Source organism: Nicotiana tomentosiformis, chromosome 1, assembly GCF_000390325.3.
Source record: "Nicotiana tomentosiformis chromosome 1, ASM39032v3, whole genome shotgun sequence".
Lineage (NCBI taxonomy): Eukaryota > Viridiplantae > Streptophyta > Magnoliopsida > Solanales > Solanaceae > Nicotiana > Nicotiana tomentosiformis.
In genome coordinates, this window is record NC_090812.1 from 7,109,685 (window position 1) to 7,136,565 (window position 26,881).

Here is a 26,881-nt window from a genome sequence, read left to right on the forward strand (position 1 = left end):
AAGATTTAAAAGGTTTCATTTGAACTTCATAATTTCGAAAAGGATTGAGTAATGCTATAATAGCTTAAGAAATCTATGTGTAACCGCGTCGCGTGTATGTTTCACGAGCGGGGTAATTTTCTTAAAAGGCTACAAGTTGAATTTCCCGTATTTTGAAAAGAATCAAGAAAGAGATATCTTCTTAATGTTAAATTAATATTTGACCACGTCGCAAGTATGATCCGCGAGCGGGGAGATTCCTTAAATTTATATTTGGCCGCGTCGCACGTATGATTCACGAGTGGGGTATTTCCTTCTACCACTCTTTTGGGATCAGGTCGTTCGCCTCGGCAGGATTTATGTACCACACTCTCATGGGAGCGGGTCGTACGCCTCGGCAGGTTAATAGACGCATCTATGGTTCGCGTCGTTCGACCCTTGGCAGTGCATAGTTTACTTTTATGTTGGATCGGGTCGGACGCCTCGGCATTTCCTATATATATATTATCCTCATGGAATCGTGCATAACGTTTGGAAAGAAACCAGTATATCTGAGGGTTTTTCCCTGATTTGGATTATGACAACCTCTTTGATGAAATCTAATATATCTATACATATGCTCCGGTTACGGAGGAAACTTGCTAGTTGAGAGCTTGAGTAAATTGTAAAGAGGAAAATTGTACTACATATTTCATACTTGTTTGTTTTATATATTTACTCTGTCTCATATTCATTCACTTCTTTACTGTACCTGATATTATTGGACCACTAGTAAGTGTCGAAGTCGACCCCTCGTCAGTACTTCTTCGGGGTTAGGCGGGATACTTATTCGGTACGCGCTGATTTACGTACTCATGCTACACTTGCTGCACATTTTTGTGCAGGTACACATATGTTTAGCGGCCTTGTGGGTGTAGAGGCGCGATTATGGCAGGGACTTAGGTGAGATGCATTCTATACGACGCAGCCAGCAGAATCTCCTTCAAAGTATTGTATTTTCTTTCCTGTCCAAGTTGTATTCCGGACAGTTATTGTATTTTATTTTAAATTTCTAGAAAAGGCTCATGCACTTGTGACACCGGGTTCTGGGATGATTATGGGATGTTCACTGTTGGAAATGGAAAACATGGTTATTTATTCTGTAAATTCATCTTTTACTAGATAAATTGAAGTAAATTTACGATTTCAAAAATATTAAAATGAGGATTTAATTAAGTATTTATCGTTGGCTTGCCTGACAGTGGAGTCCTGTGTCATCACGACCTTTATGAATTTTGGGTAAGGAATTGAGAACAAATTATATATTTGAGTTCGTAATGCTATGGGTAATGTTTATCTTCAAAAATTTTCATAATCCGGGCACGTGCGCCCGAGGGTGATTATACCGATTTTTCGAGCGAAGTTGAAAATTGTAGTAAATTGAATTGTTATGAGTATTAGAGTATATTTTCATTGGTTTGCACATTATTTGGCTAATTTTGGAGCGTTGGGCATCGATTTGAGGTGTTAGAGTAGCGTTGGAATCGGTTATGAAATTTCGGAGCGAGGTAAGTCTCCTTTCTAACCTTGTAAGGGGAATTAACCCCATAGGTGAACTAAATTATTATATACTTCTATTTGTGGGGGCTACGTACGAACGAGGTGATGAGAGTCCGTACGTAGCTACTAGCTATGCCTAAGTCCGGGCAGTTTTAGGATCAAATCATGCCTAGTTGATATTGTTATTGATTTACTAGATAAATTAAAGTAAATTTACGATTTTAAAAATATTAAAATGATGATTTAATTAAGTATTTATCGTTGGCTTACCTGACAGTGGATTTCGGTGCCATCACGACCTTTATGGATTTTGAGTCATGACATTAATCTTCATTTTTGGTATATGATTATCGAATCTACAAGAGAAATCGAAGAAAATTTCTATAATTTCATAAAATGAATTTTCGTGTTTTAAATACCGATTCGGAGTCGGATTTGAGTGAAATTGGTATGGTTGAACTCGTAATTGGATGGATTGTCGGATTTTGTGAGTTTTGTCGGGTTCCAAGACGTGGGATCCACTTCCAACTTTTCGAGCGGAGTTAGAAATTGTTTAAATTGATTAATTATGGGTATGAGAACATATTTTTATTAGTTTACACATTGTTTGCATAGTTTTGGATCGACAAACATCGGTTTTAGGTGTTAGGGTGGCGTTGGAGCCTGCTATGGAATTTCAGAGAGAAGTAAGTCTCTTGTCTAACCTTGTAAGTGGGAATTTACCCCATAGGTAATTTAAATTAATATATATTGCTAATTGAGGGGGGCACGTACGAATGAGGTGACGAGAGTTCGTACGTAGCTACTAATTATGCTATGTCCGGGTAGTTTAGGGCTCAAATCATGAATTACTTGTAATATTTGCATCCTTTATTAATTGAAGTACTTGAATCATATTGAAAATTGTTAAAGGAAATGGCAAAAGACCAAAATTTCACGTACTTGAATTCTTGTATGAGTTACTCAACCGTTAATAGAAATTGCACATCCTTACGTGTTAGCCTTGTGATAGCTTCTCATTCTGGAGATTTATAAAGTTTCCTCATTTTTTGTGGAGCGGGCCGAATACCTCGGAAGTATAGATGCATCTATGGATCGTGTCGCACGTCTCTCAGCAGTGTACACGTTATTCTGGATCGAGCCGAACGACATCGGCAAAATCGTGCGTTATCACTAGTAGTTCGAATATTCACAAGATAAACCTCCCACTAAAGCACGGCATTTTATGGTATTTCTTGCTTAATTGGTATTGACGCTTAGAAATTTTCTAAGATATTAGTGTAGAATACAAGAGCGAGAAACTTATGCTTTAAGAGGAATAATTGGAAGATTATAAACCTTACAGAATTACCCCACTATTGTTGTGTACTTTATATCTACTTATGCCTTTATTATGTTGCTTTATTGGACCTTTAGTAAGTGTCGATGTCGACCTCTCGTCACTACTTATTCGAGGTTAGGCTTGATACTTACTGGGTACGCGTTGATTTATGTACTCACGCTACACTTGCTGCATTTTTTGTGCATGTACATAAATGTCTGATGCTCTTTTTGGGATCAGAGGCGCGGCTATTACGGGGAATTTATTGTGAGCTATATTTCATGTTACGAACCGCAGCCTGTAGAGTCTCCATCAGAGTCATTTATATCCTCTTGTCTTATTTTCATTCTGGACAGATATTGCATTGTTGTTATACTTCCTAGAAAAATATTCATGTACTTATGACACCGTTTTGGGGGGTTCTTATAGGTTATTCACTATTGTGGTTCGTGCAGATATTTTTATTTACTCTGTAAATGCTATTTATTCTTTTTATACTGTTTAATTAAGAAAAAATTTTGATTTCAAATTCCTGAATTGGGTAATTAAATTGGTTAATTTTTGTTGGCTTGCCTGACGGCGGCGTTAGACGCCATCACGACCCATAGTAGATTTTGGGTCATGACTATTTTGGAATCATAATTATGTCAAGTGAACGTGTACATAATCATGATGATTGATTAGTTAACACGAGCCTAAAGCATACTAGCGTATTCAGAATATTCCATATATTTGTATATTTTATTATTATTATTTTTACTCATTAAAATGAATCTTGAATTAGATCCTAACTCATCTTTCTCCCTCACAATTTATTTTTATCACTCTTTTTATTTCTTGCAACGGTTTTGAATTAATTCGTAACACGGATCTCTTCCTCACTTAACATTATTTATCTATTACTAATAGGCATTAATTAAAAAAATATCTAGGACTAATTAATATATTCCCCGGGAATTATATTTCAACATATGTAAAGATATCCCAATCTTAACACAAATATTTAAATATGGCACTGATAAATAATAAAGAAGACAAAAGTTAGAAAATAATCAATTTTGCATTATACTAATTGCAGCTTTGAGAAAGAACTAAATTTATGCCAATGTGTGGTTCGTCCAAATGTAACATCATTCCAACTATAAAGTATTTATCAGACTCAAAATTAATTTCCTCAGATGCTCCAAACATATTAATATTATTACATTTTTATTTAGAGAAACAAGAAATAAATATTGACTAACTATAACACTATCACTTTAAAGTCTTTAAAAATAAAATATGGAAGATAAATCCAAAATGATGAAGCTTTCCTACTAATATGTTTCAATTTAAACAAAACCTGCTTTACAATAAATTATTAGTTTTCAATCAAGAAACTTTAAAGAAGTACTTATGCAAACATTCGTCACTCGAACTTAATAAAATAAAATGAAAAAAGAATTAGCCATCATATTATTTATGTAAATAACTTGCAAAATTTACAATTACAACTATTTAATATATAAGAGCATGGATACTAATTTTATCAATAAAGAAAGACCAAAAAAACAAATTCAGCAACTCAAACAGTGAGACTAAGAGAGGCTTTAGGGAATTAAACGAATATATCTCATGGCAGAAGAGCAACATTTTAGGTTCAAACATTTCTGGAAAGAAAAGAAACTAATAAAAAAAAATTACTCATGCTCTTTACTAGAACTAAAAAAATCTTTTTCTAAAATCCGCTATTCAATATAATAATTTAAACAACTTAAATCAATCAAATTGGATTTAGTAACATAAGATCCATAACGTAGGAATCTAGAACATAAAATTTAACACATTTCATACAAGTTCTTCAACAAAACTTTAGTTCATAATACTAAAAATATTATAATAGACAAGAAAACGTAGTACTTCATCTTGAATAAGCAAGATCTTTTTAGTAGATATAATGAAAATATACCGCAAGTACAACTTCAATTTCGAAACATCACACGGATGAAATCGAGAACCGTGACCGGAAGCAACAAACATCAACAAACTCGAATAAAGAAAACTTCACTTAAGAACTCTAATAGTTTTTTACCAATAAAATTGTCCAGAATATATTTCACCCTAAAAAAATATTTTCCTTTTCTTTCAATTTTCGCTCCCCTTTTCTTGATTTGTGAAAATGTCTCTTATAGAGACGTGTGTGTGTGTGTTGTCCGTTTTTTCATTTTTCGAAGTGGGGATGTGGGGAGAATTTTATGAGGGGAGAGTGGGGGCATGGGGTGGGGGACAAAGAGTGGAAAAGTAAAGTGGGAATGAGTGGAAAAGTGGAGTGGGGATACGCGTAGGGAAAAAATGGGAGCGGGAAAGATGGAGTGGAAAGTAAGGTATTGGTGAGATGAGTGAAAAAAATTCAAGCATAGTTAAAAATTAGGTGCTCACAAGCTCCACCTATACTAGTAACAAATTTGGTATAAATGGTATCAGAGCCTCTTAGGGGAGCTTTCTCTTCAAATTTTTCATGTTCATGTAGTTTTGAAAAAAGAACAAATAGGGAGTTCTTTACTCTGTCAAAGTAGATGCTAGAGGATTGGATTTTAGCGCCCGTTCAAGACATAGATTTTTGAAATACTTTTTCTAGAAAAAAATAAAAGAAATTATTTGTTCATAAAATTTGACCAGCTTTTGAAAAAATTTCAAGTTACAAAAACTGATTTAGGCCAGTTTTTGGGTGAATTTGTTTTCCACTAACAAAACTTCAATATTCTTTTCAAGTAAAATACATATCCAAATACAAATTTAATTTTTAAATAATATTTTTCAACATAACTTCAAAAACTATTTTTTGCACGTTCAACCAAATCTATATCCAATCCTTGGCTAAGACCCGATCAGTCAAAAAGCTGGAGAATATCCAACAATAGTTTTTTATTTAATAATTAGTGGATCCTCTAAAAATAATACTTAGTGCTTTGGAATAAGTAAGATTAAATACGGAAAGTGCTCTTTTGGTAAATTTAAAGAACCAAAATGTAACGACTCGGCCGGTCGTTTTGAGAATTTAAGTCACGTTCGGAGGCATAAGACCCTGATCAACCTCATATTATGTGCATTGACTTGTGTGCGTGGTCAAATTCAGTTATCAGATGATTCGGAGTGATTTGGGACACTTAGTCCCTAAAACGAAAGCTTAAGTCTTAGAATTTTGACCGTAGTCGGAACTGTATGAAGACGACTCCGAAATGGACTTCCGTCAATTTCATTAGCTCTGTTGGGTAATTTTGGACTTAGAAGCATGTCCGAACTATGAATTTGAGGTCCGCGGCTTATTTAGCCTTGAAATGGCGAAAGTCAAATTTTTGGAGATTTGGACCGATAGTGAAAATTTTGATATCTGGGTCGTATTCTGATTCTGAAAGTTGGAGTAGGTCCGTAATATCAATTATGACTTCTGTGCAAAATTTGGAGTCATTCGGACGTGATTTGATAGGTTTCGGCATCGGTTGTGGAAATTTAAAGTTTCAAGTTCTTTAAGTTTGAATTTGGAGGGTGATTCATGATTTTAGCGTCGTTTGATGTGATTTGAGACCTCGAGCGAGTCCGTGTTAGGTTATGGAACTTGGTTATATGCTTGGACGGGGTCCAGGGGGCCCGAGGTGTGTTTCGGACGGGTTTCGAATGATTTTTTGTGGTTGTGAAGAGGTCTGCGTTCTAGTGTAATCACACCTGCAGACCTTGGGCGCAGGTACGATGGTCGCAGGTGGGAATATGGAGGCACAGGTGCGAGAAGAGCTAGACTTGGCAGTCTCCGCAGGTGCGGAGATTTTGTGTGCATTAGCGACACCGCAGAAGCGGATTCTGGGACGCAGAAGCGAGAGGAAGCGCAGATGCAGTTGGACATGCGCACCTGCGGTTGCACAGATGCGGCTACTTATGTCGCAGGTGCGGTCATGCCTGGGCAGAAAAGAGAAATTCGAGGGTTTGATTTCATTCTTCGTTTTTGGACTTGAGAGCTCGAAATTTGGCGATTTTTCGACGGATTTTCAGAGAAAGCTTTGGGATAATGATTCCTAACTCGTTTTTGGTTGTATTCCATTAATCTATAGTTGTTTTCTCCATTTAACTTCGGATATTTGGGGTTGAAATTGGGAAAAATTGGAAGAACTTCTTCATTAAGGATTTCGAGTTTTGAAAGGGGATTTGTGGTCGGATTTGAGTAATTCTTATATGGTTGGACTCGTGAGTGAATGGGTGTTCGTATTTTTGTGATTTTTACCTGATTCCGAGACGTGGGCCTGGGTCAACTTTTTAGGGCGAATTTCGGAATTTTTATTAAAATATTGATTTTATTAATTAGATGAGTCTATTATGGTTGTATTCATGATATGCAATTGTGTTTGGCTAGATTTGGACCATTCGGAGTCGGATAATTAGAAAAAAAAAGGGCATTCTTACAGACTTATTGATCTTGGTTCGAGATAAGTATCTTGCCTAACCTTGTGGGGGGATTTTTCCCTTAAGATTTGAGTCTTCTATATTGATTGTAGTGCATGTACGCGATGTGATGAGTGCGTGCTCGGACTTATTTGTTGAAAGTTGGCCTTTTAGGATTTCTTTGGTCCTTATATTCACCGAGTATGAAGTTGTTCTTGATATGATTAAGTTCCTATTTACTATTTTCACCTCTACATACTTTAATTAGAATTAATTGCTTCAAGATTCACTCTTATTTGACTTAACTGAAGATTTTACCTCTTCTATTGTCATGCTATCTTTTCATATCTGCTTATCTTTATTTGAAATCATTATTATCTCATCCTATAATTGTTCAGTCTTAATTGAGGTTATGATTATCTTTACGCTGCTTATCCTTAATTAAATTGTTGAATATTTTTCGTAATTTCTCAACCTTAAATGAAGTTTAGATATCCTATATCTTAGTCGACTTATTTTATTTGGAATAATTTGACTCGTGTTAGCTTCCATGTTGTTGAAATATATATTATGGTATCGTTGTTGCATATTAGTTTTTCCTTGTTGAGCTGATCTCTTTACGCCTAGCATTCTTTACTGTGGTTATTCCTTGGGAATTGGTTCTACTGTTTCATGTGATTTAAAGTTCTTGAGTGATTTACTTGTCGTACCTTGTATTATTACCATTGTTGTTGTTGTACTTGTTGTGGTGATACACGAGATTTTTGCCGGGCGGTTGTGGTTATTGTGATGCACGAGGTTTCTGCCGTGCGATTGTTGTTATGGGGTTGCACGAAGTTTCAGTCGTGCTATTGTTACTATTGATATTTGCACATGCGGTGTGACAAGGCAAAATATATATATGTGTGGGGGGGGGGGGGGGTTACATGGCTAGACAAGGCAGACACTTACTTTATTATTGCACATGTGGCGAGACAAGGTGGGTTCTGTTAGGAATTGATTTGTAATGATTTGTGGCCTGGGGGCATTCTTGTTGTCGATATTTATGTAGTGGTATACGTACATGTGTGCGCTTTATCTTGTAAAAGCTATGAGACAATATTTTACGTAATGTCCGTTATTTTTCCTTATGCTTATTTGCTGATATGGACTATGGTAGGACGCTTGCACAAGCATACACGTAGTTAAGCACTCTTATCGGGTAAGAGGTGTTCTTGATATTGTTGAGCATAGATGATCACCCTTGTTTACTTGCCTTCTATGTGAGAATGGCTCTATTGGCACGTGAGTCGTCAGTGTGGTTATGAAGTGTAATGAGGGCACAGGATGCCAAGTGTTAGGGTTCAGGTATTGAGACCCGTGAGTTGTGATTTGTCTGAGGTTCGGTACCTCGTGGAGTTTGATGACTAAAACCTGATGTAAAAGCGGTTGTAGTTGCCGAGTTATTACTTGTACTTGTTGTATTTGTGTTTTTGGATGTAGGTTGTGTTCCATTTACTTTTCTGAGTCATTTTTATGGTATTCCGCTGATACTTGTTGTTTTCTTTCTTATTACTATTACTGTATTGCGAGCCATATTGCATAGTCTTTATGTAGATATCATATTTTTGTTGTTCATATACTTATACTTGTTCATTTTATTAGACCAGTGGGTGTCTTTACTGTTCCTCGTTACTACTCCACCGAGGTTAATCTTGATACTTACTGGGCACCACTGTGGTGTGCTCATTCTACACTTCTGCACATTTTTGTGCAGATCCAGGTATTTGTTTGTTAGCCGTTGTGTGGGTCATTGCTGTGGAGACTCAAGGTAAACCTGTTGCTGCGTTCGCATGCTTCGGAGTCACCTTCAAGTTTTTGTTGGCACTGTTTATTCTTAATTCTGGACAGTTGTATTTAGAAGTTTTCTAGCAAACACTCTGTAGAGCTTATGGTTTGTACTACCGGTTTTGGGAATTTTAAATTTTAAAAGATTTCTATTTCAAATTGTTGGATGTTATTTAGATAATGTTGTTGTTTCAATTAGTGTTAGGCTTACCTAGTCCCTAAGACTAGGTGCATCACGATAACCAAACGGAGGGGAATTTGGGTCGTGACACAAAATTATTCAGAAGTATATATTTAAAGGACTATTTTAAATCAATTTCAAACATAAGGAACTATTTTTGTCATTTTCTCTGTTGGTTGGAAATGGAATAATGATATAAAGCTAACATTTGCGATGGTTGTGAAAGAAAATAATTTCTGCGCAGAAATGAGAAAATTGAAGTCGTTTTTTCCTATTTTTTAATAAAGAAATTTCCTTACAAGTATTTTTTGACAACTACACACCAAATATCAATTATTTTCTGAAAACTATTTTGCTTATACCAATTACAAGTTGTTGTTGTTTACAATTCGTATAAGAAATATATAATGTCAGCTATATTTGGCTGCCAACTTTTACCAGAATTAAAAAACACTAGTCCTAAAGCAACAATTATGACATTCCTTTTTTCCTTTGACATTTGAGAGTAATAAATGTAGTGATCAAAACTTTGTAAATTGGTGTTCAAGGACCGCTATGTCGTATCGGCTAGAAAAGACACCTAGTTAGAATCTAATCTATGTGCCTCAGTAGGGGTGTAAATGATTCTTTTCAATTAGTAGTTATCTGCGGAAATTTGTTTTGTAATTTGTACTAAATTTTCAATTAACCTATGGGGTTCAAGTAAAATTATACTTTTGCAAAACCGTCACAGTTGAATCAATTTCTTTCTAATATCATTTCATCCCAATTACTAGTTGTCGTTGATATGTTATTTGGAAGAAAAAAAACATATGATCAAAATCTCAATGATACAATGATGTCTCATTTGTTAAATTAAACATTACTACTAAACTTATATAGAAAAAAAAACTATAAAAATCTCACAATAAAATAAGGAATTTAACAAGAAATATTTAATTTGGGTGTGAAAAATGATAGATCAAATGAGCAACACTAACTTTTGAGATATACCAACTTTCGTGTTATTTCTGTAACTTTTTTTTATAGGTGTTAGGGTTTACTCTACCATCACCAAGTGCATCATTTCTTGACATGAATCGTAGCATTGACATGGCTTCACACACTTTTATTAAATGCACATTTTCCAACTTGCTACGAAAACACACAATTAATGTAGCATAATCTATTGCTAGGTGTCGACAGTGTCGACTCATGTATGGTTGCTTATCCCTTGGTCACACTGTCTGGTAAAAAGAAAAAGGTTACCTCACAATTAATTATGAACAAGGGATAAAATATTTTGACTTTCATAAGAAGACCAAAGAAAAATAAACACCAACTTTTCCGAACACTTAGTAGTTGTGGTTGGAAAAATATTGAATTTGCATGCCTCGTAAATATGTGATAAGTCACGTCTCTTAGACCAATTAATCAACTTCTATCTTTTTTCCTCACCTTTTTCTTTTTGCCTTTTCCCCTCAATTTTAATACATTCACCTTATTTTAAAAAGATCAAAAGTCTATAAATACAATTTCTCAATATTTTTCCTTCTACAATATCTATATAATTCTGACTATATGTGAGTTATAACATTGTCACTTCTCTTGATCCACCAGATATATTTATATTTTATCTCAATTTTTATTTTTTTTCTTCCAAAAGAGTGAACTATGAAAACTCTTTAACTTTATATTTCTCATTTTGACCTTAATAACAGACTACTAAACGTCATGATATGTTTCGTACTATAAGTTTAACGGCAATTTTGGTACGTGCAAGAAGTTTTTCTTACTTACATTTCATCAAGCATTACCATTGTTTACCCTCAAAAACGGATAACAATAAAATTTATATGTGATTTTAAGGATATGTGGATTAATTCAATACGAGTGATTAATGACGTTAGATTAAATAAATGAAAGACGTAATAAATGGCCAAACCAATGATAAGAGTGATTCCGAGCTCGGTTGATGGCTCATGAGGAACCTGCCCTCGATTCCAAGCTTGCACTTATGAAGAACTTAAGAACAAAAATAAGAACTTTGAACGACAACGAGAATTGAAATAAATTGCCTTGATATGCGTGTTACAATGTATCTCATGAATAATAAACTCCCCCTTTATATAGTATGGGAATTTTACCCTAAGTACAATTCTAAGAAAGGTAAAAATCTTTTGTTTCGGTAATCACTGATTTTCTATCAATACGGGTCGAGATTCACGCCGTGATATATGGTCGGACACGGACATCACGGCCCTTTGTTAGTTGTGTGCAGTTGTTTGATAATGCTCTCCGAAATTTTGATTCTCGAACCGAACCTGGAGGACATTGCCCCTATACCCCCGAGGGCAGGTGCTTTGCCCGAGCCCCGATACGAGGGACTCCTCGCTTTGACTCCGATACATTACGGTCACGTTTCTGTTCCGTTTCGCTCACCGGAAAATCGAAGTATTTAGTGGGCTCGGTTTTACACGTATACAGCCATATAAAATGAAACAGACGAAGGATTGGATATATATGATGCTTCTTTTCATCTTTTTTATAAATTGGTTTTATTTATTATTTTTTGTGGGTAGGTTTGGGTGGTGGGGAGGCTTGCAAGATTTAACAATGGTGCATTGTTCAAGAAGTTCACTTATATATTGTATCTCCGCATCATTCATATAAAGAGGAATATTCATAATGTAGTAGAACTATATTTATTTTAGCCACTTACATTTTGTATCTCCACATTATGAACTATATTCATAACTGTTGCATTGGCATGGTGTCACACACTTTTAATGCGCATTTCCAAATTTCTACGCACACACACAATTAATGTAGCATAATCTATTGCTAGATGAACTCGTAATTGCTTAGCCCTAGGTCACACGGTCCAACAAAAGAAAAGATTATGTCACTTAAATATGAAATACAACTTGTAGTTATTATACAATATAGTTTGTTCCTGCATGCAAAATTATTATACGGTGATTAGGATTGATTTTGTACATGCAATCTTGTATAACAAGATTCAATAGTATATATAAGGCAGTGGAAGCAGAGGCTTTTAAGAGAACACGGAGAAAGAACAAGTTGAACAAAGCTACAAATACTTAGTTTTACCAGTTTTGTGTTGAAGGAACAAAAGAATGGCTACTAAACCTGGCATTCTCACAGAGTGGCCATGGGCACGCCTTGGGAATTTCAAGGTACTCTTTCTTGAATTACTAACTATTGTTTCCTCTTTTTTTTGCGGTCAAAACATATTATTGGAAAGCATTTAGACTTAAAATGATGTAATTTTACGAAGTTACATAGATCTCTTCTTTCTTTTTCTGTTGTTGGAATACGTATTTCTTGATTGTACGGTTGTCCATAAAAAAAGGGATAGACGGCACTTCCTTCTAGTGCTTTCTAATATAGCAATAGTAATTAAATCAACAACTTATAAGAAAATATTCTTTCTTATTTGAATACTAGTTTCTTAACACGTGTAATAACCTTTATCAATCATTACAAACATTTTAAAATTGAAGATAATCAAAAATATCTAAATGATTTGTTAAAATTTCTATAAAATGGATGTAGCTCTTGGAAGTCAGATGTAGGGGTGTACAAACCGAACCGAAAAATCGCACCAAATCGAATAGTCAAACCAAACCGATTAAAAAATCTGACTACGTTTGATTTGATTCGATTTGGTATCGAGTAAAAAAATCTGAACCAAACCGACATATAAATATATAATTTTTATATATACTTTTAAGATTTTATATAAGATTTTCTTTAAAAAATGTCTATAAAATATTTGGGTTTATCTTGCAGGATATAATATTTAATAGTATATGAAGTGCTCCATATTTATTAACTTTAAATAATGGGTTGTATGATCACTTTCTCTTCAAGTGTTAATGAAATGCGTCAATTTCTTTGCTCTTCCATATTCATATCATATGTTAAGATCTATTAAATTCTTATATCTTTTTCGAATGTGAAGTGATTGTTATTATTTAGGTATCATATTGATTTCTATGTTTAATTACTAAATTCGGTTCACCTTGAAAGTGTACCGAAAATTCTCCCATAAAAATATATTAATAGATCATATATTTGTCAATTTTTTATATTTTTACTAAACATATATTTACTTATCAAAAAATTGACAAAGTAAGATTGAAATAATATTTAAGTGACAAAAAACTCGAAATATCCGACAAAACCGAACCAATCCAAACCGATATAGTTGGTTTGGTTTGGTTTGGTTTGGTTCTGATAAAAATCAAACCAACCCGATCCATGTACACCCCTAGTCATATGTATTCAAATACTTAATTTTTCTTTCCCCCCCCCTGAAAAGTTATGTTCTTCATTTGTCTAATATTCTTCTACTTATATATCATTGAAACATAAATTCAAATGATAACAATTGACAATTTAACTGTTGACCGTACATTGTAGGCACTATTGTTCTTTGATTTAAGTAGTAGTCTTCCACATAACCCCATGACTTCTTAGTGGTAAAAGTAGATAGAAGAGGAAGTAAAGAAGTGAAGTCTACTAATGGGCGTGATAATTAGCCTAACATTTTGAATCCAAAATTCTTTGTTACAACACAAGGAAAATAACAAAATTAACTCTATTTCTCACTGAAAATCAATATGGATAGTGTAGTAGTCAAACTTTTCATAACAAAAGATATTTATTTTCATGATAAAAATTATGAAAATATTATATAAAAACAAGAACAATTGTAAAATTTGCACGAGACTCGTAAAATTAACAGGAAAGAAAAAAATCTTTACCTCATTTGACACTTATAGATTGGTGTTAATGTGTTGCAGACAGTTAACAGATATGGCAAATGAAAAGAATAATTTTTTAATAAGAAAAACAATTTTTCCAATTTACAAATGGTAGTAAGAAGAATTTCTTAATTGATTTCATTATCCAATTTTATAAAGTGAATGCAAGAGGGAGAGAAAGCTGAAATACATGAATCTTTAATAATTGGTGGAAGCTCAAAGGAGCAAACATTGAATGGACATTCTAAAGGTTGAGATAGTACGTACATTTGCAATAAAGTATCAGAAGATGAAAGCAATACTTAGGAGTTGAATAGGCTGCATTAAGCAGTACCAAAATATTTATTGGAAGGTAAGTTTACTTTTTAGTACAAGAATATTAGTGTAGTGTTTATATAATTAATGGGTAAAATAGTCCTTCATTTTTATGGACATTTTAGTAATTCAACTTTGACATTTGAAGCTTCCTAATTTTAATATAATTTGATTGATGATATGATTTGATGTACTGCTTTCAAAAGTTCTACCGTCTCTTTTGTTAAAATGCTCATGGTACTCGAACTCGTTACATTTTTCGTTCTTCTTCCTTTTAAAAGTAAAAGGTAAGTAACTAATTAGCTATAATGTTTTCATCAGAACTTGTGTTACGTAGTATTGGCATTGACAATTAAGTTTACACTTAAATGCATAAACCTTTGTGTTCTTTTCTTCCTTCTAAACGATTCTGTGCTGAATCAGGAAGTTATAGCTAGACTTGCTAAACTCTCTACTCTTTTTTTTATGAAATTGTTGGGATGAAGTACTTGCTTTTGGCACCATTTGTGGGTCATAGCATATACTCATTCTTCATGGGCAAAGATGAAAGTCAGAGGGACATTGCATACATAATCATACTCCCACTTCTACTCTCGAGAGTGATTCACAACCAGATATGGATATCTCTATCTCGCTACAGGACTACCAAGGGTGATAATCGGATTCTTGACAAGAGCATTGAATTTGATCAAGTTGACAGAGAACGAAACTGGTATGTACATTCCAACCTCACCCACTCCGCAGTAGTAAGTGGTAATATTCAACCTCGTCCGAATGAGAAAATTTCTTAAAATGAGTCGCCTCCAATTTCTTAGCAAGGAAGATTCGATTATATAACGAATAATCGAACCTCTGGTGGTCATTAACGTAACACTCTATGTAAATTTCACATCGGCAAAAATATGAGAAAGATGATGCCTTGTAGGCTGGGAAGACCAGAACCACTCATACAACCTTAGGCGATGGTTGGGCAACTCTCAACTGAAAGCTGAGTTTTAAGCAAATCTCACATCATTAAGAGAGACGGTAGGGCAAAATATCAACTGAGTTTAGGTGAATCTCACATCTTACAACAATGTTGAATCTTTAAAAGAGGTAGTGTATCTCATATACAGCAAAAAATAAAGAGATTGTTGGGTATATAAGAAAACAAACCTTAGATCCTAGTGACATATCCTAAGACCTTGTGGGCCTAGCCCAAAGCTGAGATATCGCTAGTAGGCTGAATAAGACCCTTTTGTGCACTAAAAGTTATGATGCAAATCAAGTGTTCTCCAGCTGAAGATGTTATCGGAATGTTTCAGCCAGAAGAAAAGCTATACGCCTGATAGGAGTCAGAATCTTGGACTAGGTCGCACATGTCTAAGAGCCTGTTTGGATGGGCTTAAAAACTGGTTTGACCAGCTTTTAAGCAATTTTTAACTTGTGGAAGTGTTTGGCAATCAAAAAATAAGCTTAAAAAAGTTAAAATCTGCTTTAAAAAAGCCAAAACCAATAAGTTGGAAAACCCAACTTTTTCTAAATTGGCTTAAAAGCCATATTGCTTTGACCAAGGATATTACATTCTTATCCCTTATAATTTTTCTTAATCTCGAAATTACCCCCAAGTAAAAACCCTACAACATACTACTATTTTTTTTCCCCATTCTCCAATATTTGTCAATTTCTTGAAGTTCTTAACGTGAAGCAAACAATAGTTTTTTAAATAATGTTTGATACATTCCAATATTTTGTAAATATTGTTGTTTTGGCTTCTTTTTTTGGTTCCATAACATTTAATTTTTTTGGTCGTTGAATCCTTCCTTTTTTTTTTTAATTGGTGTAACTATATTCTAAAATCAAATCATTCAATGAATTTACGTGTTACCCCTGAATTTGAAGCTATGAACGGAAAATATAATATTATGGTCTCTTCTTTATAATGTTAACAACTTTAAAGATATTTCAGTCATTTTAACAAGAAAAAGTGCTTACTAGCACTTGTTTACCAAACACTTCATCAGCTTGTTTTAAGTTTCAGCACTTTTATCCAAACACGTAACTGTTTATTTATAAAACAAGTTCCATCACTTATAAAGTGCTTTTAAGCACTTAACTTAAAAGCCACTTTTTTTAAGCCAATCCAAACGGGCCCTAATCATGCTTTGACAGTACTAGAGCCCTTTGAATGGGCTTATTTTAAGAAACTTTTAAGCCAAAATAGTTTTTAAGCCATAAGTTAGGATTTTTAGTTTTTGGCTTTGGGCTTGTTTTTGTCATTTTAGCTTAAAAACAAGTGCTTAAAAGCATTTTTTTTACTTTATCCAAACACTACAAAATGGCTTAAAAGCATTTTGGCTTAAAAGCACTTAAAATAAGCCAATCCAAACGGGTTAGGTTTCGACAGTGTCCAAAAAGAATCCAACAAAGCAAAAAATAACGTGCAAAACAAACTGTACATGACAAAATTGATTTAAGGTTGAAGTATTTTTGTAGGGATGATCAAATCATACTTAATGGAATGGTATTCTACGTTGCGTACCTGAAGTTCCAACAGACTCATCACTTGCCTTTGTGGAGGACTGATGGGATCATAATAACTGCCTTGATGCATATCGGTCCTGTCGAGTTTCTCTATTATTGGCTTCACAGAGCTCTGCATCACCATTTTCTCTACTCTCGTTATCATTCCCATCATCACTCCTCCATTGTTACTGAGCCCATCACTTGTAAGTCGTCTTCGTAAACGTTTTGTATCATATGTTTAATTTGATGTAGTTTTCTAGAGGAAGAACAATCAGTCTTGGAGAAAATACATCAGATATTACAAGGAGCTTATATTAAGCCTGACATAGTAACCTAGAAAATAATATCGACAGTAGTCAGTAGATAATGTTAAAAAGATCTTGTAGAATGGCTGTCACTCATATATATGATTTAAATGGGATGGATGAGAATATAAGTACTTTGTAGATTGGCTTTCTGCATATTAAAGACCTGCCTGCTGGCTTATAGGTCACTTGGTTTCAGTTTAATTTCAAAGACAATCAATGACCTATCTGCAAATAATTACAAAGCAAAGTTTTTTATTGTTGCAGCTGTTATTCATCCGTTTGCTGAGATCATAGCATATTACACGCTCTTTCTTATACCGGGGGTCACAACTTTTTTCACTGGAACTGCTTCTATAGCTGCATTTGGTGCGTACATCACTTACGTTGATTTCATGAACAACATGGGGCATTGCAACTTTGAGCTCATTCCTAAGTGGATGTTCTCTATGTTTCCCCCTCTCAAGTACTTGATATATACGCCCTCGTGAGTCTGTTTTCCCTATATTTAAACTTTTATAGTTATAGCATCAACTATGCTTTAGACGTTTGTTTGTCTTTGCCTTGACAAGACTTCACCCACCATGTGTTTTTTCACCCTGCTGTGTCTTTTCATGTTCAACTTTCATTTGCAATGGCTATCATTAACAGGGATTTGAAATATCATCGGAATTTATTTGGGTGAACAAATATAATTCGAAACAGTTACAAGTAAAAGAAATTTACTAGAAACTTTTAAGGGTTAAATTTCACGTACTTTATTCATTATAATGGTAAAGTTAGAAATTGTTTTGTCGCGCTAAAGCAACTTAACTGTACCCGGTAGAACAGTAAAGTAACTAAACTTTACCGACTATAACAGTAAAGTCACATAACTTTTTTGTTACATTAAAGTAGTTGAAATTTACTCGCTACAATAGTAAAGTCACTAAACTTTACCCAATGACAAAACCTACCAAATAAGGTGACTTACTTTTACAGTGGATAAAGTTCGTTGGCCACAAAATATTATTATATCCATGGAGAAAAAAAAAGAAACAGAAAGGAAGAGGGAAGTTGTTTTGGAAGTTTGGTTTGGAGATGACTGATCAGGAAACACTAATTTGAAGGAAAAGTGCAAAGTAAAAGGCTCAAATGCACAATCCCCCACTTTTGGATCTCTTTGGAAACTGGATCGACAAAGATAATCTACACAAATAACTTTTTCATTTTTTTACTTCCAGAACATTAATGTTTCTTCACATTCAGGGACCCCGAGACGTATTTATTCATGCATATCTAGAAGGTAGCAGAGCAGTTTAATTAGAAGTGACAAAAAAGATGCAATTTTGGTACTTCTGTACAAAGTTAGACGCCTCAGTGAACAGAAATTTTGTATCCAAGTTTAGTTCACCAGGAAATAAAAGGGAAAATGGAAATAGAAGTCTTCCTTCAAATGTATTTTTTTCATACTGACTAGGCAGACTAGTAATCCCTGATGATTTTGTTTTATTTATTACAACTAATGTCAATTCTTTGATGGCACAGGTATCACTCGCTACATCACACTCAATTTAGAACAAATTATTCACTTTTCATGCCAATGTATGACTATCTGTATGGTACAGTGGACAAGTCGTCAGATACATTGTATGAAAAGTCACTTGAGAGGAAAGCTGAATTGCCTGATGTGGTGCACCTAACACATCTAACAACCCTTGAATCTATCTACCATCTCCGACTAGGGTTTGCATCCTTGGCCTCGACGCCTCACGCTTCCAAGTGGTATTTTTGGTTAATGTGGCCCGTTACCCTATGGTCGTTTTTTATTACTTGGATTTATGGTCAAACATTTGTTGTTGAGAGAAATTTATTCAGGAATCTTAAATTACAAACTTGGGCTATCCCAAAATACAGGAAACAAGTAAGAAATTATTGTTAATCATGACTTGTATGTTCTGGATACATTATTAAAGACCAGTTGACCTAATTTTTTATTTTGTTCAGTACTTTATGCAAGGGCAAAGAGATACTATTAACAATTTGATTGAGGAAGCCATCATGGAAGCTGATCTGAAAGGCATAAAAGTTTTGAGCCTTGGACTCCTAAATCAGGTAAGTAAAGACAATAGAAAATCGAATAATTCTCATCCTTACTTTATATATAAGAAAAATGCATGATCTCTACCTAAAATGCAATTTTCTGAGAAAAACATTCTGTTAGCTATGGCAGATATTCACTATTAGGGAGAAAATGAATTTAAAAAAAATTCTCCCAACACCTTATATCCAATGTTTGTTGGCTGGACGAAAGAGGGTTCCAGTTGATACTTACAATTTCACACAATGTAACGTTCTAACAGGAAGAGGAGCTGAATAATAACGGTGAACTTTACATAAGGAGGCATCCGCAGTTGAAAGTGAAAGTGGTTGATGGAAGTAGTCTAGTTGTTGCTGTGGTCCTAAACAACATTCCTAAAGGAACTTCCCAAGTGGTCCTTAGAGGTCGTTTGTCCAAAGTTTCTTGCTCCATTGCCCTTGTCTTGTGCCAAAGAGGAATTCAGGTATCTTGCACTTAATCTCCTCCATGATTTTGGTTTCCCAGACTTTCATTCATTGAATTTTTTTAACATATAGGTTGTCATGTTAGACGGAGAAGAGTTCAAGAGACTTAAAGCAAGGCTTACCCCCAAGGTTGCTACCAATTTGGTCCTTTCAAAGACTAATGCGTCAAAGGTATAAACCATAATACATCAGATAATACTTTCCTGAATCTTGATAATTTATAACAACTCCATTCCCCTCCCCCTTCTCTCCTAATCCAGACTAATTCATAATTGACCTCTGAACCATTTTAGATTTCAAAAAATTCAAACAAAAAAAGAGAACTCTTCCCTCTCCCTCTCCCTCTCCCTCTCCCTCTCCCTCACCCTCACCCCACGGTCTCGCAGAAAATAGTTCTTGATTGAAGTATTGTATTGCAGATATGGCTAGTAGGGGACAGATTGAGTGAAGATGAACAATTGAAAGCACCAAAAGGAACATTGTTTATTCCTTTTTCACAGTTTCCACCAAGGAAAGCTCGCAAGGATTGCATCTACTTCAGCACACCAGCCATGACTATCCCAAAACAACTTGAAAATGTAGACTCTTGTGAGGTTAGAGAAGATAATTTTAAATTCCTAAATTTTTTGTTTGATCTTTTCGGATAATTAAAGTAAACTTATGACTAATATTATAACCCCAGAACTGGCTACCAAGAAGGGTGATGAGTGCATCAAGAATAGCAGGGATTTTGCACACATTGGAAGGCTGGAATGAGAATGAGTGTGGTAATATGATGTTTGATATTGAAAGAGTGTGGAAAGCTAGTCTTGATCATGGTTTTCGCCCGTTAACCATGACTTCTGCCGCTGAATCAAAGCCTTAAAAATTATAGGCTGCTTTGTCATGATCATATCTTGAATCAGTGGTGACTTACAAGTTTGTAATAGTGTAATACACATCTTATCTTTCACGCCCAATAATTTTCCTTGACCGCAACAGGGGCAGAATTTTCCTTTTGAACCTGGACACTAAAATACAGTAAATAAGAACAGGGAAGCAATCAGCTCACATAATGTTTTCCCTTTTTAATGTAATTTCAGTAATATGTAAGTTTCGTGTTAAATTCAATTCGAAAGTTTCTATCAGAATTCTATCTCATGACTGTTAATTTCTATTCTTGCTAAACTCATGCCAACATTTAAAGTCGTTCTTTTGAGCTAACTTTCCATTTAGTCATATATCCTATACAACTTACAAGGATTCTAAAATCTCTAGGATAGATTCAGTATTGACGGTAAATTCCTCTTTACACCAAAAATAAAATAATAATAGGGCATTCATCTTGATCTTGTTCATAAGTGGGACATCATTTGTTTGTTTGACTCCGGAATATGCATATTTTAAGCTTTTCATGAGTTCACAATTTGGTGATATAAAATATAAGCTTACCTCTACTCAGTTAGAAACTCATATTTGTTAATAGTATATTATTTTGTGTTAAAGGGAGGCACCTTCTATCCTAAGTCGACATTGTCATTTGGTCAGTAATGTTCTAATTAGACATAGTTACCTTCTTGGTAGGGTTGGTTTGCTATACCCAAGGCAACTCCCCGTGTCCTTTAATTTATATCGTCCAGAGAATAAGAGCCCCTCGTTTGTGTTAAATGGATGTGTTGTTCTTGTGATTCATTCCTTAGTGCATGACCAAAAGGGAAATACTTAATGAATCAGTGTTCATCAAGTAGATCCACTGCTTGTATATTTCAAAACTGGGTACAATCTTTAAGGAGTTTGTATGTTTCTTCTTTTATAGTGGTCCACAAATAAACATAATACCATCCTTCATCTTATGTACATGTCAGCTAGTTGGTTTAAGGATGCTAAAGAATGTTTTATTAATATAGATGTCTAAGTGCAAGGGGTTATAATTATACTTCTCAAAGAATGACAAAGGGGAGATTGTTTGGTACTTCAGAACCTTACTCTTTAGCCATGCTCATTCATGAATATCCAATTAAATACATCCTAAGTTTGTGTGAATCAATACGTTGCATCCTCTTGTAAAACAAAATTAATAGAAAATTTTATTTCAAGTCAATTGCATGACTTTTGGTTCTTAGGAATTAGGATCATCTTAACCACTTTGGCCTTCCCTTCACTTTATGGTTGGGGATAATTGAGAATTCAAAGCAATAGATTATCACAGAAAGGGGAAAGCGTCAACAAGTCAACAACAATCACTATACTAATTGTTGTCTACTTGTTAATGAAAACGCCCAGTCTTCTTAACCAGTGGAAGGTCCAAATATTAAAACAGAACAGTGATGCCTTGTATCAGTTATGTTCTCTGTAAATGTTTATTCTACAAGTCTTCTTTTACTACTAGGTGGTATGGCTGAGCAGGAACAGCTAATGTCGTTAGTAAACGGGAGAGTAACTTCATAGTGTGAAAAAACAAAGCAGCAAGCTCAATAGTCAAATCAATAAGAATAAATCTGAATGTAGAATAGCACTTACTGTATCAATTTTTTCAAGCAGGTAGCTCAGTTCCATGGCTTGGTTGTTTATAGTCTTCTTCATCATCCTGACCAGTACGCGCTCACAAAAAAAAATGAAGAATACAGTTAGCAAGCTCAAGCAACCTAAACTGAAACAAAAAAAAATTGAGGAGACGAGAAATTGGAAACACTAATTCAATTTCGCCGTAGGAATCAACCTATATTAGATGAAATGAACTTCTCAGTGATCCCCAAACGGAATAAGGAAAATATCTGAACAGATCCCGAAAAAATAACTTTTACTCAACAAAAAAAGTGAAAAAGGCATAAATAGAGAAATAAAGTTCTGCAGATCTACAGAGTTGAGAAGAGGGAAAACAACTCTGGCTAAAAAAACTCCAAAGCCTAATATTGAGTTGCTAAAAGGAATTTCTTTTAGCAAGTGTTGTTTCTCCACTTCCGCCCAATGACTTCTGACTTCAAGCTGAAGAAGTGGCTTACAAGAGGGTCAAATAAATAGGAAAAAATGCTCTTTCTTATTTCGAGGAAGTAACCAGAAATAACTAATTTGAAATTAAACTTAAGAAGTTTATCTCATATTTGGTTAGGAGATAATTATGGTATAATTCCGGAATTATAATGGAAAGGTATAAAGATAGTAAATACGGAATAATTAATCTTGGATAAGATCACGTGCACCCTTAACATATTGCCGCAGCTTTGGAGGTCCGTGATCTCTCTTGCTTCTAGCGCACCAACTCCCATTAGGGTTTCATAATGGGATCTTTACACAAATAACAATTTTTACACAAGTGGGTTTAAGGTAGAATCTTTATATAAATAGTCGGTCATATATAATATTTATTTTTTTTAGCTATATACATAGTTTATACATTGATTATATATAATTATACATATATAATATATAAATTATGCATATATTATATTTTGACCTATTATATTTAGTTTAAACGGTTAGGTGGGCGGCTATTTGGGTTAAATTGAGTGGTGTTCAATCAGGCCCAAGCGTAAGACTAGATGTTGATAGCCCATGCTTGGCACGGACCCAGCCCAATAATGAAAAGACTGAGATGTTAAATTATGATTCTGGACGAAGCCTAAGATTCTTGCATGCAGTCCATGGATTCAGTCTTCATTAGTCTTTACTATCTAACTTATTTACGTAAAACGATAAGTACAATAAGAAAGTCACTTGATTGAAGAGGAAAGAGGCCGGCCAGTCTAGTAGCCTATTTGGCCATGTTGTTTTTTTGTCGAAAGTGCTTCTTTCCCAAAATAGATGTGTATACGATCGAAACTGATTTCGGCCTTCATACGTCTGATCGAGATGGATCATAATGGACCGAAGAAAGTTTTCATAAAATCGAAATGGATCCGAAAATGGCACAAACGAGCTTCAGATTTCAGGTATAGGTTAAACACCGAGCTCGAAGCTATTATCGAGCTCGGGTCTGAATCGAACTATGATGAGATGTGATTGAATCGAGCTTAAGGGCCAGAGGCCAACCAATACCGAGCCCAAGTCATTTCCGGACCCCGAGTCAGCATCGACCTCGAACCCGCATCGAACTCTAAAGTTGCACGCCGACCAATATCGACCGATACCGAGTCCGATCAGGATCGAGCTCACAGACAAGAGTCGTTGCAGCCGCACTAAGAGAGAGAATCTCGGCGGGAATTAGAGAAAAAATAATTTATCATGGGTTCCCCACTATGTATTTTTAATTATATCTAAAGTATGGTTCATTCACTAGAAAAAGGGATGGCTATATTCCTGTAAAAAGGGGAAGAAAGTTTTTGGCATACATTGTAACTGAGATATCATACATTCTTATATTGAAGAGTTATCCTTTTTAGCTTCATAAATTGATTCATCTTGCTTAATCCATAAATCATCTTCCAACTTTACTTATTTTTTCATTCTTTGCAATCAATATTCGATATTTCCATTTTACTCTTACGATTTGTGTCAAGTTATACCACATATCCTTAGAACTACGTACAAATTTAACTCTATCCGTTTTTCGAGTAAACAGTTTGGCGTCCACCGTGGGGCTAAGGATAACAATGGTTATTTGATACGAATCTGCAAAAACACACCATCCCACGCTTATTTTCGGAAGTGCCTTTGATTTCATATTAGCAACGACGAGCTCTAAAATTAAATGGCTTTGTCTATCGACAATGAAGCTAGCCTTCAAGGTGAGAACAACAACTTGACGCCCAGGGCCGGAATGCCGCTTGTCGACGCCGGTGGAGCTCAAGTCGAAATGCCATTAGACGTTAATCCGCATGTGGCCATTGAGGCAAACCCATATTCTGAACTTGAAAATAGCAGTCATGGTGGCACTCGATCTGCAGCTCGAGATACCTATAACGTCAAGGAAAACGACGTCAGCTTGCGTATGATTTTCGAAATATTGCAAGCTCAACAAGTAGCGGTAGCTCAGTTGCAGAGTCAAACCCAGGTACCGAGCAGGACGGAGCCCAGTCCACCCCGAGGAATCACCCACAGGACGGAACCAGCTATAGTAAGATCAAATGAGCAAGAGTCAGGGACTAATCCCGAAATTGCTAAGATGTTCGAAGAACTGACCAAACTAATAGAATCAGGAGAAAGGAGGATCGAGGCAAACGATAAAAGTTTGGAAACATATAACTCTATGGTTGATCAGATCCCGGGGGAACCACCGATACTGAAGGGCTTAGATTCCAAAAAAATTACACAAAAGCCTTTCCCCCCCAAGAACGGCTCCTAAATCGATCCCAAAGAAGTTTCGCATGCACGAGATTCCTAAATATAATGGAACGACTGATCCCAACGAACATGTCACCTCTTATACATGTGCCATCAAAGGGAACGATCTAGAGGACGATGAGATCGAATCTGTATTATTAAAAAAATTCGGTGAAACCCTATCAAAGGGAGCAATGTTATGGTACCATAATTTACTAATTCTATCAATTCTTTTGCTATGCTTGCAGATTCCTTCGTAATAGCGCACGCCGGGGCCATAAAGGTCGAGACAAGGAAGTCGGGCCTGTTCAAGGTAAGACAAAAGGATAACGAGATGCTAAGGGAGTTCGTATCTCGTTTTCAAATGGAACGAATAGATCTGCCACCAGTCACAGACGATTGGGTTGTTCAGGCTTTCACCCAAGGTTTGAACGAACGAAGTTTAATGGCCTCCCGGCGATTGAAGCATAACCTAATCAAGTATCCTGCTATTACTTGGGCCGATGTGCATAATCGATATCAATACAAAATAAGAGTCGAAGACGACCAGTTGGGTCCTGGGTCCGTTAATTAAAGGGCTGCCAACCTAGGACAGAGGTTGGTCAAAGACCGATACCGATCGTATAATGGAAATCCTACAAGCTCGGTGTGATAAACGGCCAAAACGATACTACTGCTAAGCTACAACCCCTCATGTTCAATTATATTTCGAAACTAACCCTTGCAGATGTTCGACCAAATACGAAGATTAATGAATTCGATTAGGAACTAAGATGGATTATTCAACACGAAGCCTTAGGTTTGAAAGCTCGCGTTGCACTCTTTTTTCCTTAGACCAGTTTGTCCCAAATAGGTTTTTTGGCTAGGTTTTTTGGCAAGGTTTTTTAATGAGGCAACCATTGATCGTGCTAACTCGGAACAATTCAACAGTATTCGAGGCCTCCTTACAATCAACCTCGAATATCGGGGGGCATACCATTATCATTGAACATATCAACAATAATTATCAAGTACGGTGCAAAGGAAGTTACTTCGTTATTTCATGGCAACAGGGTCTCGACACAAAATATTGTAAGGGCCAAATGGTCAAACGAGACATGCCCATGTAGTTGGCCTGAGTCCTGACACAAAACATGAACACATGTATAATGACTTATAAAGAAATATTTCTTCTTTACCGATATCTTATATCCAAGAAAAAATTCCTCTATTTCGACACCTATTGTGCGAACAAACTTAAGGGCCGGCCATTATCCCCATAAATCGGGGACTGCCAATCGAAAAATCAACGAGTTCGAGCAACACTCACTATAAAGCCCAAGGGCTACACCGACTCGAGTTCAAGCAACCATTTGGGGACTATCTACTAAGACTACAGGCTACTCTTATTTCGAGTTCGAGCAATCACTCACTCGACTATTAAGCCTACGGTCTACATTACTTCGAGTTCGAATCATTCACTCGACCATTAAACCTACGGGCTACATCACTTCGAGTTCGAGCAAGCACTCACTCGATTACTAAGCCTACGAGCTACTTTTATTTTGAGTTCGAGCAATCACTCACTCGACCATTAAGCCTACGGGCTATATTACTTCGAGTTCAAATCATTCACTCGACCATTAAGCCTACGGGCTACGTCACTTCGAGTTCGAGCAAGCACTCACTCGACTACTAAGCCTACGAACTACTTTTATTTCGAGTTCGAGCAATCACTTACTCGACCATTAAGCCTATGGGCTACATTATTTCAAGTTCGAATCACTCACTCAACTAATAAGCCTACGGTTACATCACTTCGAGTTCGAGCAAGTACTCACTCGACTACTAAGCCTACGGGCTACCGTTATTCGAGTTTGACCAAATCACTCACTCGACTATCAAGCCTACGGATTACATTACTTCGAGTTTAAATCATTCACTCGACCATAAATCCCACGGGCTA

The 26,881-nt window shown here is 35.5% G+C and overlaps 1 protein-coding gene and 1 long non-coding RNA gene across 2 annotated transcripts; one reads left to right on the forward strand and one right to left on the reverse strand.

The window, feature by feature from the left end:
* The first annotated feature begins 11,953 nt into the window (after positions 1–11,953).
* On the forward strand, positions 11,954–20,828 carry LOC104116100 (very-long-chain aldehyde decarbonylase CER1-like). Its single transcript, XM_033661273.2, has 10 exons — positions 11,954–12,436; positions 14,830–15,056; positions 16,820–17,052; positions 17,422–17,641; positions 18,682–19,057; positions 19,141–19,248; positions 19,497–19,697; positions 19,771–19,869; positions 20,118–20,291; positions 20,381–20,828. The coding sequence occupies exons 1-10, from the start codon at positions 12,377–12,379 to the stop codon at positions 20,561–20,563; spliced, it is 1,881 nt and encodes a 626-aa protein (XP_033517164.1). The 5' UTR covers positions 11,954–12,376; the 3' UTR covers positions 20,564–20,828.
* Positions 16,780–22,972, reverse strand: LOC104116102 (uncharacterized). The gene is made up of 2 exons (XR_690777.4): positions 22,198–22,972; positions 16,780–20,708 (listed from the first exon to the last, which is right to left on the reverse strand). It is a non-coding gene; the product is annotated as an uncharacterized lncRNA (long non-coding RNA).
* Between the last annotated feature and the right edge of the window lie 3,909 nt (positions 22,973–26,881).

Coding starts and splice junctions, on each gene's coding strand:
- LOC104116100 (XM_033661273.2), top strand. CDS start 12,377: ATGGCTACTAAACCTGGCATTCTCACAGAGTGGCCATGGGCACGCCTT. Junction 12,437..14,829: donor CACGCCTTGGGAATTTCAAG/GTACTCTTTCTT, acceptor GTTGGGATGAAG/TACTTGCTTTTGGCACCATT. Junction 19,249..19,496: donor GCCTTGGACTCCTAAATCAG/GTAAGTAAAGAC, acceptor ACGTTCTAACAG/GAAGAGGAGCTGAATAATAA.